This window comes from Podarcis melisellensis, assembly GCF_964234715.1.
Source record: "Podarcis melisellensis genome assembly, chromosome: 12".
NCBI classification, from domain to species: domain Eukaryota; kingdom Metazoa; phylum Chordata; class Lepidosauria; order Squamata; family Lacertidae; genus Podarcis; species Podarcis melisellensis.
The window spans coordinates 4,669,759-4,683,953 of NC_138544.1; the positions used below are offsets into that span (position 1 = coordinate 4,669,759).

The window sequence follows — 14,195 nt, forward strand, 5'->3', positions numbered from 1 at the left end:
GATGTATGGAAGTGAGAGCTGGACCATAAAGAAGGCTGATTGCCAAAGAATTGATGCTTTTGAATTATGGTGCTGGAGGAGACTCTTGAGAGTCCCATGGACTGCAAGAAGAACAAACCTATCCATTCTGAAGGAAATCAGCCCTGAGTGCTCAATGGAAGGACAGATCCTGAAGCTGAGGCTCCAATACTTGGGCCACCTCATGAGAAGAGAAGACTCCCTGGAAAAGAACCTGATGTTGGGAAAGATGGAGGGCACAAGGAGAAGGGGACGACAGAGGAGGAGATGGTTGGACAGTGTTCTTGAAGCTACTAACATGAGTCTGACCAAACTGCGGGAGGCAGTGGAAGACAGGAGTTCCTAGTGTGCTCTGGTCCATGGGGTCACGAAGAGTCAGACACAACTAAACGACTAAACAACAACAACAGACCTGGTTGGGTTTTGTTTCTGTTTTTTGGGTCAGTTCTCAAACCTACAAGAAAAGCCTTTGGGGGTGCAGGAACTGCAGAATAAGTTTTATCCTGGTTCATGGCCAATATTTATTGCTGTGATGAAAGCTCTGCAGTTCATTATGGTGGTAAACACAACACATTTATCTCCGGGACCAAGAATAGACCCAGTCTGATGCAGAAGATAGAAAATCAGAACTGATCTATATGATACAGGTCTCCTTTGTCTGTACTACTTCAGAAAGCAGATTGGTGGTTACATATCAAGGATGAAACTCAACAGGAGGTTCTCTGATGTTGTAGCTTTCCAACGCCAGTTGGGCTCTGGTGTGGGGAACTATTTATGCATCTGTATTTTTCTTCTGAAATGGCAGAGACTCAGAGGCCCATACCATGTTTTTCCCACCTCACATCGAATACCCTATGCAAGCATGCAGATCCTTAGCTCTGTGACTAGGAGACTGGAACTGCTAACTATATAACAAATAGATATTTTGCACAAGAATTCTCCTGCAATAAGTGGAGCTACAAATGGATACACATGATATGAGGTAAGTTCTTACAGTGACCAGTTAGACATCTGGAGCTCTGATAAGCAACACATGTGCAATTAACATGCCGAAGCAGGAGGCTTCACTAAAGACAGATGTAAAACCAGGTGGTGTGTTTTCTTTTCAGAGGTCACAAGAGTGTTCCTGCAATGCTCTCTTGCCTGGGAAGCAGGACTAGGAAATAAAGCACATACAAAAGATGTGTTTCTGGTGCAATAAAGCACAAATTAAGAATGATTAGCTTGTAAGGCCTAATAACAAAAGCAACATCCTTTATCAGCGACATCATCAGTTTAGCTACATATCTCTTAACCGAACATTTGTAACTAGTTTGGGCCCTGCAGTTACTTCAGTTAGATTAATGCAGTAATGCTAATAGCAATTACCGTATTTTTCGCTCTATAAGACGCACCAGACCACAAGACGCACCTAGTTTTTGGAGGAGGAAAACAAGAAAAAAAATATTCTGAATCTCAGAAGCCAGAACATCAAGAGGGATTGCTGCGCAGTGAAAGCAGCACTCCCTCTTGCTGTTCTGGCTTCTGGGATAGCTGCGCAGCCTGCATTCGCTCCATAAGACGCACACACATTTCCCCTTACTTTTTAGGAGGGAAAAAGTGAGTCTTATAGAGCAAAAAATACGGTAGATTCTAAATTGTGCCTCACAACACTTTGTCTTTGGCATGCAGTGTAGGTTGTGTCTCAAAGACAAAAATATAAAATTACAATGGTACCTCTGGTTGCAAACGAGATCCATTCCGGAGCCCCGTTCGCAACCTGAGCAGAACACAACCCGTGTCTGCGCGGGTCATGATTCGCCACTTCTGTGCATGCGCATGACGTCATTTTGAGCATCTGCCTTGCGCAAGCGTCGAAACCCGGAAGTAACCCGTTCTGCTACTTCCGGGTCGCCGCAGGACGCAACCTGAAAACACTCAATCTGAAGTATGCTCAAAATCAGTTTAATGTTTTTTTTTGTACTAGAAACACGCATGCAACTTGCTGAGTTACACTTCAGTTCTTCAGCAGGCAGAACAGCGGGGGAGCCCTCTTTCAGCATTCAAGGGTTGGGGGCTGCCATCCCCTCTTCCCTTGACCTTAGTGTCTATGGCGTGAGATTTGGAGCAAGATTCAAACCTGGAGGGAGGATTCCGTTAGTTGAACCTAGATAGAAACCTCGCTTCAGGCAGGAACTTTTTGTGTGCACAGGTTCCTGAGGGTGGGGATGATTCTAGCTGCTTTCAGTTGAATGCAGTCAGCATCCCCCTTCAGACCTTTGTGCTAAGTCCAAAGAGAGGAAGGTGTGGGGCCAGCCCACAACCACGGTTGAGCCGTCATGTGTTCTTTGGAAAGCATTTGTAAACTTACATTTTATTACATTGTTTAATTCCCACCCTCATAGGTTTGGGATTTTCAACTTCATAACAACTCACCACCTTTCTTCTATTCGCAGTAACCCTGCGAGGTGGATTAGGCTGAGTCACATAGTTCAGCAGGAAACTGAAGCAGGGTCTCCCCAGTGTGAGTCCAACACTTCAACCACAATACCACCCTGGTACTCTTGCTTCACTTCAGACAAGATTACCACTTTAAACCTCTTGGTTGTAAAGTAATGAGATGCTATGGTAACCTGCTACTGCAACATGCCAGTCTTAGAAGAAGCAGGGTTTCAAAATAAAATAATAATAATAATACATTATTTGTGACAAGTCTACCATCTATCTCCTCTACTGTGTAGTGTCAAGTTATGAAACTAAACATATTTGCTTCATAACTGGGAACACAGAAATTGCCTTATGTCAAGTCAATGGTCCATCTAGCTCAGTATTGTCTACATTGACTGTAGACTGTTACTCTTCAGAGTTTCTTGCAGGAATCTGTTCCAGTCCTACTTGGAGATCCTGGGATCTTTTACGTGCAAGGCAGATGCTCTTCCAGTGAGTTACAGCACTTCCCTGCCTTTCCCCTTAATTTAGCTGATTTTAGAATGTTGGCTAATGCACCATCTTGAAGTAAAAGATATTGGCTACCATCTAAATAGTTAAGCAATACCTAAATCCATTGAAATTAAAGGTCTTAAACACACTTAGCTCTCCTTGTTGGGACTGCGGCCATTACGTGTGTAATATCGCTGTTTCTCTGAGACTCCTAAAGCAATGCCAAAAAAGATTTGGCACAGGAAAACAGGAGATTAAGTAACTATACCTGGCTTTTCCACTTTAATAACTTCAGCTCCAAGGTCTCCCAGATTCATGGTGGCAAAAGGTCCCGCAAGTACTCTGCAATGTTAAATTGTGATAATTGTTAAGTCACTACGCTGCGAAGCTTTAAGAATTGTTCTGAGCTACAGACAGAAGAAACACAAACCTTGTTAGATCAAGAATTCTCACGCCATCCAGTGGCTTCACACTATCTGCACCTGCTTTATAAACAGAGAAAAGAATCATTAGAACCATCAGTTATTTATAAAGCTGCTGTTCCATTATGGAAAACTTTGCACCTTCCTCAACATGGTTTTGCCATTCCTGTGCACAGAACATGCGTGCCGACACCTCTGACTTTTGCATGGCTGGAATGCAGCTGACTGTACAAAATTTCCCATCCCTGGTATAAGGACAGATATGTTTAAGATTTAAGAATTATCACTGGCTGCTCTCTGCATTTATTTTCCCTTTTAAACCCAACCCCAACCTGCCAAATGAGGATAACACACATCTGATGAAGTGGACTAGATGAAGCAAGATGAGCCTTTGACTGGATTTAACCGATCAGGGGTCATTTACCTTATACATTAGACGTTAGATGTTTTAGAAACTGCAAATCATCCTTTTGGCTTCTTTTTAACTGAAGCTGAAACCCTCTGAAGCTGAAATAATCAATAATACAAGGGGAACTAATGGACAAAGGAGGAACATGGGGTGGGGTGGGGACAGATTTAACTTAATTCAAGATCATGGATTAGTAAATAAGACCAACAGATGAAAAGGAAATGGGAGTGAAAAAAAATGGGAATACAGTGGTACCTCGGGTTACAGACGCTTCAGGTTACAGACTCCCCTAACCAAGAAATAGTACCTCGGGTTAAGAACTTTGCTTCAGGATAAGAACAGAAATTGTGCAGCGGTGGGGCAGCAGAAGCGGGAGGCCCCATTAGCTAAAGTGGCGCTTCAGGTTAAGAACAGTTTCAGGTTAAGAACGGACCTCCGGAATGAATTAAGTACTTAACCCGAGGTACCACTGTAAAGGGACATGGGTGGCGCTGTGGGTTAAACCATAGAGCCTAGGACTTGCCAATCAGAAGGTCGGCGGTTAGAATCCGCGCGACAGGGTAAGCTCCCATTGCTCGGTCCCTGCTCCTGGCAACCTAGCAGTTCAAAAGCACGCCAAAGTGCAAGTAGATAAATAGGTACCGCTCCGGCGGGAAGGTAAACGGCATTTCCGTGTGCTGCTCTGGTTCACCAGAAGCGGCTGTCATGCTGGCCACATGACCCAGAAGCTGTACACTGGCTTCCTTGGCCAATAAAGCGAGATGAGCACCGCAACCCGAGTCGGTCACAACTGGACCTAATGGTCAGGAGTCCCTTTACCTTTACCACTGTAAAAGAATCAGGTGCACATTAAAGAAATAGAGAAGCAGCAGATCCTACTGACTATGGGTCTGCAGTCACTACTTTCCCGTTGAGACTCTTTCCGGCACTGCTTCTGTGGCAGATGCAGACAGAAATGTGGAGGGTCTATAAGGCCAATGACAAAGGAAGTGTTTTACTTGCATAAAGTTCAGTCTCTGGTCCTTGCAGTAGGAAGGACCAACTACAATTGTACCTTGGTTTACGAACTTAATCCATTCTAGAAGTCTGTTCTTAAACCAAAGCGTTCTTAAACCAAGGCATGCTTTCCCATAGCAGCGGGGGTCTCCATTTACAAATGGAACACACTCAACAGGAAGCGAAACATGTTCTAATCCCAAGGCAAAGTTCACAAACCAAAACACCTGCTTCCAGGTTTGAGGCATTCTTAATCCAAGTTGTTCATAAACTAAGTTGTTCTTAAACCAAGGTACCACTGTATATCGGTGGGTCAAGAGTCCACAAGGATCAAGCCAATGAATAACATACTTGGAATCTACCCTTAAACAAGGGACGGTGAGCCTGTGGCCATTTAGATGTTACAGGACTACAAGCGCCATCATCCTTGACACTGGGCCATCTTGGATGGGGCTGCTGAGAGCTAAAGTCAAACAACATTGGGCAAGCAGGAGGGGGGCAGCTTAACCATCCCTGCCTTAAACCTTTAATGAATTCTCTGTCTGAGGGGTGGGCAAAGTGTTCTGAAGGTCTGCATTATAAGAGATCTGCATCATAATTCTCTGCTAAGTTTGTGGCTTTACCACAAACATTATTCAATGCAATTTGTAGAGATAGCCCAGAAATGTCTGGCTGGAAGTAAACCCATGTGAATTCAGTGGGACTTCTTAGTAAGACTGGGATCTTGCTAAGCTCAGCAGTAATTTACCTATCAGAAAACAATAATGGGTGAAGTCTCTCTTTTTTTTTGTTCCTACAAGTTTTGGGGAATTCACAGCTTTTAACGAAAGGGCTGGTGCATTGCTGCTTTTACTGTAATTTTTTATATGGTTTTAATATATTTTCTAAATGTAGAGGGTTTTACTTCTATCAGTGCTTAGTTGCTTCTTAAATATTGCTTTTTTCTGTTCTAAATCATTATTATTTTTTATATGCAAGCCGTCTTGAGTCCCTTAATCAAAGAACTCTAGACTTGTAAGGGGCCACCAGGGTCATCTAGTCCAACCTCCTGCATTGCAGGAATCTTTTTCCCAATGTGGACCTTGAACCCATGACCAAGAGATTATGAGTCTTGTGCTCTACCAACTGAGCTATCCCAGACTCAATATATCTAATATGTAATAACAGCAGAGCACAGAATGGTCTGCTTTCCAAGAAAGCTGTGATTGTGGCTGCAATCCTGTGCCCACTTACCCGCGGGTAATCCTCAACGAGTGCAACAGGGTTTCGAACTGGATGGGGGAGCTGCGTGCCGAGATTCCCACAATGCAGGGGGTTGGATTAGATGACCCTCGGGGTCCCTTCGAACTTTACCAGGCTGTTTTTCTGTGATACTTCTGAGTAGACCTGGCCTCGCCTGTGTTTTTGTGCGCTACTCTCCTCAGTGAACTGCGTGAGCACCATAGCTGTCAACTTTTCCCTTTTCTTGTGAGGAATCCTATTCGGAATACAGTGGTACCTCGGGTTAAGTACAGTGGTGCCCCGCAAGACGAATGCCTCGCAAGACGAAAAACCCGCAAGACGAAAGGGTTTTTCGGTTTTTGCGACGCTTCGCTAGACGATTTTCCCTATGGGCTTGCATCGCAAGACGAAAGCCCATAGGGAAATCTCGGGGACCTTTTTTTAAATGCTGGCGGTGGGGAGCAAAGCCTTTTTCCCCCCTCCGGACCTCAGAAGAGGTCCAGGAAGGCCGGCGGGGGCGAAAGGCTTTGCTCCCCACCGCCAGCATTTTAAAAGCGGTCCGGGATAGCAGGGAAGCGCTTCCCGCTATCCCGGACGGCTTTTGAAGCCTGCCTAACCGGGGGCTTTTAAATCGCCCCGGGACTGTCCGGGGCGATTTAAAAGCCCCCGGAAGGCTTTTGAAGCCTCCCCCCGCCGCCCGGCTTCGGGGCATCGTCCCGATGCCGGGCGGCGGGGCAGGAACGCCTCTCCCAGCCGCCCGGCTTCGGGGCATCGTTCCGATGCCGGGAGGCGGGGCAGGAACGCCTCTCCCCGCCGCCCGGCATCGGAACGATGTCCCGAAGCCCGGCGGCGGGGCAGGAAAGCCTCCCCCCGCCGCCCGGCTTCGGGGCAGGAACGCCTCCCCCAGCCGCCCGGCTTCGGGGCATCGTTCCGATGCCGGGCGGTGGGGCAGGAACGCCTGCCCCAGCCGCCCGGCTTCGGGGCATCGTCCCGATGCCGGGCGGTGGGGCAGGAACGCCTCCCCCCGCCGCCCGGCATCGGAACGATGTCCCGAAGCCGGGCGGCCGGGCGGGAAAGCCTCCCCCCGCCGCCCGGCTTCGGGGCATCGTCCCGATGCCGGGCGGTGGGGCAGGAACGCCTCCCCCCGCCGCCCGGCTTCGGGGCATCGTCCCGATGCCGGGCGGCGGGGCAGGAACGCCTCCCCCAGCCGCCCGGCTTCGGGGCATCATTCCGATGCCGGGCGGTGGGGCAGGAACGCCTCCCCCCGCCGCCCGGCATCGGAACGATGTCCCGAAGCCGGGCGGCCGGGCGGGAAAGCCTCCCCCCGCCGCCCGGCTTCGGGGCATTGTCCCGATGCCGGGCGGTGGGGCAGGAACGCCTCCCCCAGCCGCCCGGCTTCGGGGCATCATTCTGATGCCGGGCGGTGGGGCAGGAACGCCTCCCCCTGCCGCCCGGCTTCGGGGCATCGTCCCGATGCCGGGCGGTGGGGCAGGAACGCCTCCCCCCGCCGCCCGGCATCGGAACGATGTCCCGAAGCCGAGCGGCGGGGCGAGAAAGCCTTTGTCCCCCCTGCCTGCCTTCCCAGGGGCTTTTAAATCGCCCCGGACAGCGGAGAAGTCCTCCGCTGTCCCGGGCGATTTTAAAATGCCGCCCGCCAGAAGAGGTCGGGGGAAGGCGGTTTCCATAGGAACGCATTAATTGATTTTCAATGCATTCCTATGGAAAACCGTGCATCGCAAGACGAAAAACTTGCAAGACGAAGAGACTTGCGGAACGAATTAATTTCGTCTTGCGAGGCACCACTGTACTTAATTCGTTCCGGAGGTCTGTTCTTAACCTGAAACTGTTCTTAACCTGAAGCACCACTTTAGCTAATGAAGCCTCCTGCTACTGCCATGCCGCCGGAGCACGATTTCTGTTCTCATCCTGAAGCAAAGTTCTTAACCTGAAGCACTATTTCTGGGTTAGCGGAGTCTGTAACCTGAAGCGTCTGTAACCCGAGGTATCACTGTAAGGGAATTTCCCTTTAAAAAAGGGAAATGTTGGCAGCTATGGTGAGCACACTCTTCCTCGGCTTGGACCGCGAGGGGGGCAGCTGCCTCCCTCAAACTTTGAATCTCCCGGCCCCCCACTTTCCTCTCGCGGGCGCGCGCCGGGCGCGCTCCCGACCCCCGCCGCCTCCCCCCCCCCCCGCCCGCCGCGGCTCCGCTGCATTTGAGACTACCTGGAGGGAGGAGGCAGCTTCCCCGGGAGGGGAGCCTGGCGGGCTGCGGGGGGCAAAGCAGCAGCGGCGCCCCGAGGGGCGGCAGGCGCCGGCTCCCCCGGCCCAGAGCAGCGCCCAGCATCCCTGCGGAAGCAGCCCGGGCCAGGGCAAGGCTGCGAGGCCACCAGCTGCACCAGCAGCGCCCACTTGGCCACAACTTCTGGACTCTGGCCCCAAGTTGCCCGCCGCGTGCGCCTCCCGCGCAGCCGCCCTGCGCGCTCCGGGCTGGGAGGGAGAGGCGGAGGGCGCAGGCGCAAAGGGACACCCCCCCCCCGGCCATTTTATATCTGCGCTCCTTGCCCCCATCGTCGTTGTTATGCGTTTATTTATACCCCGCCTCCCCCCCCCCCCCAAGACGGCTTACAGATAACAAAGAACAGCTTAGCGACACGGGGAGGGAGAGGGGGGAATCAAACATTAAGACAGCAGTTGAACATTGATGGAATTAAAACTATATATCTGTTTCTAGATACAATAGAGATACAATATAGCATGCACACACAAATCTAATACTAGATCGGTATCTATTTATAGACATACACTGCTTTTTTCTAAAAAAATGTTTAGGGGTACTCTCATTTTGACTTAATAAAATCACCGTTTTATAGTTCAAATTGGGAAAAACAAATACAATGGACATAAGTACAAATATTCACAAAATGTTTAGGGGTATGTGCACCCCTGCGTCCCCCCCCGAAAAAAAGCACTGGATACACACACACACACACACACACACACACTAAAACATATATATATAAATATGTATCTACAGACCCTCCAAGTGTCCCTACTTTCCAGGGACAGTTCTGAATTTACAGAAGACAGGATTTACTGATTTAATCCCTTATTTTCCTTGGATAAATGTTGAAGGATATAATATCTATATAAAGGTAAAGGTAAAGGTACCCCTGCCCGTACGGGCCAGTCTTGACAGACTCTGGGGTTGTGCGCCCATCTCACTTAAGAGGCCAGGGGCCAGCGCTGTCCGGAGACACTTCCGGGTCACATGGCCAGCGTGACATCGCTGCTCTGGCGAGCCAGAGCCGCACACGGAAACACCGTTTACCTTCCCGCTGGTAAGCGGTCCCTATTTATCTACTTGCACTCGGAGGTGCTTTTGAACTGCTAGGTTGGCAGGCGCTGGGACCGAGCAGCGGGAGCGCACCCCGCAGCAGGGATTCGAACCGCCGACCTTTCGATCAGCAAGTCCTAGGCGCTGAGGCTTTAACCCACAGCGCCACCTGCGTCCCAATATCTATATAGATATCCACATATATCTATAGATCTATTTATACACATATATCTGTATACAGATACATACACACACACAACTCTATTGAAACATTATGGGCTAGAAACAAGAACATTAGTAGCGGGCAAGAAAGAAAAGACATTTAATCCTTGCTAAGGGCCATCCCCCCTTCAACGGTCTCACCTCCTTAGGAGTAGGAGAGGGGTAGGATTGTGCTGTTAAATGACACAGAAGCACAACATCCTGCATCCTAAACCCACCTCTCCCTGGTGCTCCTTTGCTCTTTGGATCTTTATGCCCAGTAGCCAGCCAACACTTATACATATATTTATAAAGTTGGCGTCAACTAGTTTGATTTTTTATTTTTAAACCTAGGACAGAGGCTTTGTGCCTTTCAGCATATGCCTGATGGCCCTCTATGTATCCTATTCTCTCTACATGCTGGGGAAATATCCACCTGTTTCCCTTCCAGATTGTGACAACTCTGGGAAGAAATTTAAAGACTATTTACAGAAATATTGTAAAATTAATGAATGCTAGAACGATGTCGGATAGAAATTAAGCGGTTTCCAGCTGTAATGTTTCAAGAGATGGAAAAAAAGGTTTTAGAAGCAGGTTAAAATTTATTGATAAGGATTTGCTGAACTAACAATCTGAATTGGAATACAAAAAAGGGAGGTATGAGGAGGTCTGGGAAATAAGTTAATGGAAAATAAGTCATGAAAATTTTGTGTGTTTTTAATTATTTTTATTTTTGTATTTTTAGTTATTTTTGTTTTTTTTTCTTTCTTTTTGATTTTTATTGTATTAATATTGAAAACCTTAATAAATATCCTTTAAAAAAAACAGATTGTGACAACTCTGTGTTGTTTTTGGGATGCGAGAGCTTCTGGGTGCAAGGCACTCATAATTTCAAGATAATGTAAGTGTTAGAACTTAATCAAGGTTTAGGGAGCTTCACCTCAGCACTATGCCATCCTCTGTTTCACCTCAGTCTAGTGGGGAAGGTAAACTCTCCTGAGTTCAATGGCATTTACTTTTTAAAATGTCCAAACAAGTACAAATAAATCTGAGGCTGCCATCCTTTGCATGCTCAGTTGGGAGCTAAATGGAGTTAACAAGAACAACAACAACCCTTTAGGCTGAAGTTATACCCTGTGAGTGTGAGCTGAATTGGCCACATAAAAGATTTCCATGTTTGTTTTCAGCGCCATGTGGATGACTCCGTGCACGGTCAAATGCCCCACAAAACCAGCCGAGCAAATAACCTCTGTGCAGGGCCGGATTTAGGTTTGATGAGGCCCTAAACTACTGAAGTAATGGGGCCCTTTATATGTCCAGCGTCAACAACAAATTGTTGCTGCTTTTTGTGTTGAATATATGCTATATTGTAATTTATGGACCCAATAGGTATCTAAAGCCATTTGCACATGCAGAATGTAGGCACCCTATATATAAAAATGAGCAAACCGGTGATATTTTAGGGAGCAAGCTAGCAGGCCAGGCCCATTACTTATCAGGCTTCCTCAACCTTGGCCCTCCAGATGTTTGGGGACTACAACTCCCATGATCCCTAGCTAGCAGAACCAGTGGTCAGGGATGATGGGAATTGTAGTCCCAAAACATGTGGAGGGCTGAGGTTGAGGAAGCCTGACTTACATCATAGGAGCCTACACAACACAAAACTGTTGTGTAGGTTTTATTTTATTTGTTTTTTATCTTCTATTTTGGAAATGTACATCCATTTTTCCCCCTTTAAATTTTTTGGGGGTGGCCAGGCTTATACGTAAACCTCTGCACATAGCTAAGCCGCATGCTTGCAAATGGGGCCAGATGCGGGAGCCGGAACCATGTTTCTCGCGGAACGTTGGGCGCGGGACGCGGTTGCGGGCGGGGCTGGCGGCGGCGGACCTTCCTGCGGGCGCTTGGCAGGAGCCCCGCCCCCCGGAAGGTCTCCCGCGGGTCGTCGTCCGCCGCCGGCTGCCGCCATGTACCGGCCGGGCTTCCGGCCCCCCACGCCCCCTTGCTCGGGCTTCCGCGGCCCCCACCCGGACAGAGGCGGCGGCGGGCCCCCCTTCGCGGGCTCCCCTCAGGGCTACGGGAGCCCCCGGCACACGCCCCCCTACGGGCACCGCGCGCGGCCCTACGACTTCGGGGGGCCCTCGCCGCGCAGGCCCCGCAGCGCCAGCCCCGCCGGCGGGCCCTACGCTCCCTACGGCGGGGGCGGCAGGTCTCCCGGGGGAGGAGCCTTCCAGCAGCAGCCGCCTTTCAAGCAGCCGCACTCCGGGGGCTTCCGGAGATTCAGCCAGGTAGGGAAGCAGCCGGGTCCCATCCCGTGGCTGCGCGGGGGGGGGGGCGGGGTTGGACTGGATGACCCTTAGGTACCCTTTCCAACTCTGCCATTGGAAGAATAGAACTGTAGAGTTGGAAAGGGGTCCCGATTTACGTATAAGTTAAATAAGCTTTATAGGGCCCCAGTCTCTTGATCCCCCCCCAAAAAAATTCACCATTAATATACTACTTCCTAATTCTATTTCAGTTCAACAATTGCTTTGATAAAATACATATTTCATTATGTGCAAATGGCTTTAGATACCTATTAGGTCCATAAATTTGGACCTAAAACAGTGGACTCCCCAGTTTTGTACCACCCTGGTTTCGTTACTTTCAGGTTACGAACCCAGAAAATAATCTCAGAAGCAGCACCTCTAGTTACATTTTTTGGGGGGGTGCACAGACCCCTGAAACAAATTCAGTTCGTATCTGGAGGGTCCACTGTATGTTCAACACAAAAAGCAGCAACAATTTGTTGTTGACAAAGGACAGCTGGATATATAAGGGGCCCCATTACCTTCAGTAGCTTAGGGCCTCATCAAACCTGAATCTGGCCCTGCCAAGGTCATCTAGTCCAACCCCCTGCCATGCAGGAAAATCTCAGCTGAAGCATCCATGACCAATGGCACTCACTCAACCTCTTCCTAAATACCTCCAAGGAAGGAAAGCCCGTCTCCACGGTTTTGCAAATTGGTGACAAATCATCTGCAGCCTAGTCACTAGAGAGGAGAAACTGAATGCAGTACAATATCTGGCAAGCTGGTCAGTTCCAAAGTTTTGCATTGTTTTCTAAATGCAAGTAAAATAAATGTGTTGAATTTGATCCCTCTCTTGGTGGCTATCGCGTGGCCCTCCAGATGTGGGGTGCAGCTCCTATCATTCCTGGGAGTTTGAGTTCCAACCACACTCCTGTGCTGAGACATCAGAAAGTTTTCTGATACAAACAGAAAATTTTCCAGTTAAAGATTTTCTGAAAAATACGTGTTACTGGCCACTGCAGGCCCAGGTTGCCACAAAAGTCTTGGAGGCAAGTCTTGGCTCTTTACACCAATTAGCAAAGAGCCAAGTAAGAAAAATCATTTTATTAGACCAACTGATAAATGCAAGTTCTAAATTTTAAGAAATACTAAACAGCTTTGAAATCAAACCTAACCAGTGGTGCTTAGTAATATATTAACAAAACAAAAATGTACTCATAAGCAGGAGCTGCAATAACTGGATTAAAACGTGCTTGTTTTCCAAAGCAGCCAAATTAAGACACTGTTAATTTAGCAAGACTGGGAAGAAAATTGATGAACTGGTGAAAGTTTGCTGTTTGAAAATTAAGTTTTCCTAGTTTAAAATGGGAAACGTAGCTTCTGAGACTAAACAGCTGTATTCCACTGATTTATATAGAACATAATCCACTCCCTGTAGCTGTGGTTCATAGAATCTAAAATGGATACTTACGTTGTGAGCTTTCTACCTAGAATGTATCTAACTTGTATTGTATAATACAGTTGTACCTTGGAAGTCAAACGGAATCAGTTCCAGAAGTCTGTTCGACTTCCAAAACATTCGGAAGCCAAAGCATGGCTTCTGATTGGCTGCAGGAAGCTCCTGCACCTGAGAGAGCATATGCGTGGGTCTTTCCAAGCCTGAATTACACAAATGTTGCATTCAAAGCCCAGTTGGCTGCTTGCTATCATTCCCATAAATTGTATCCAACAGGCTGTTTACAAGGCTTACACCACACACAGGGATTTATCAGCCTTCCCTCCCGCTGCAGCCTCTTGTGCCTCCGCTGGAATCAGGGTACCCTTGAAGCAGCATGAGATTGTCACAAGCTGCACCTGGAAATGGAAATCTGAGAAATGCCACAACACTGAAAGCCCTTGAGTACCAGCCAATTTGTTTTGAACATTAAAAGATGCAGCTGTTTATAACCTTCTGTACTTGCTTTAATACAGACCTACTATTTGCACCTTCTGTGGTCACAGAATTTACACTATATTATGTTCTAAGACAAACAAAATACAAATTACCACAGCACTTTAAAACATCTGTTTACATGGACAGCTAGTGATTAATCTATACAAAATAAACTTGTTTTAAAAGGAAATTAGCAGGGCTTGAACACCTTCTGAAAGCTCGGCATCTAATTAGACTGTTTACTCCTTTTCCTCATGGCTTTTCTCTCAAAGGGATCACCCAGGACATCTACCCCATTGGGAACACCACACGGTAGAGAGAAAAGAGTGTCTAATGATGATGTGGAAAACTATTACAAACCTTCAATGCTTGAAGACCCCTGGGCTGGCCTAGAGCCCATATCCGTTACGGATGTTAACCAGGAATACAGCAGTGATCAAACCACATACA

At 48.0% G+C, this 14,195-nt stretch overlaps 1 protein-coding gene across 1 annotated transcript in view; it reads right to left on the minus strand.

Moving 5' to 3' along the window:
* The window catches only part of SUGCT (succinyl-CoA:glutarate-CoA transferase), a gene marked incomplete at its 5' end in the record, with an annotated part of 301,206 nt that extends 287,684 nt beyond the window's left edge, over positions 1-13,522 (minus strand). The window contains 4 exons of the mRNA XM_081930935.1: positions 3,206-3,279; positions 3,368-3,419; positions 12,468-12,546; positions 13,481-13,522. Of these exons, the coding sequence (XP_081787061.1) occupies positions 3,206-3,279; positions 3,368-3,419; positions 12,468-12,546; positions 13,481-13,522 (247 nt within the window). The remainder of the gene's footprint in view (positions 1-3,205; positions 3,280-3,367; positions 3,420-12,467; positions 12,547-13,480) is intronic.
* Positions 13,523-14,195: the final 673 nt, after the last annotated feature.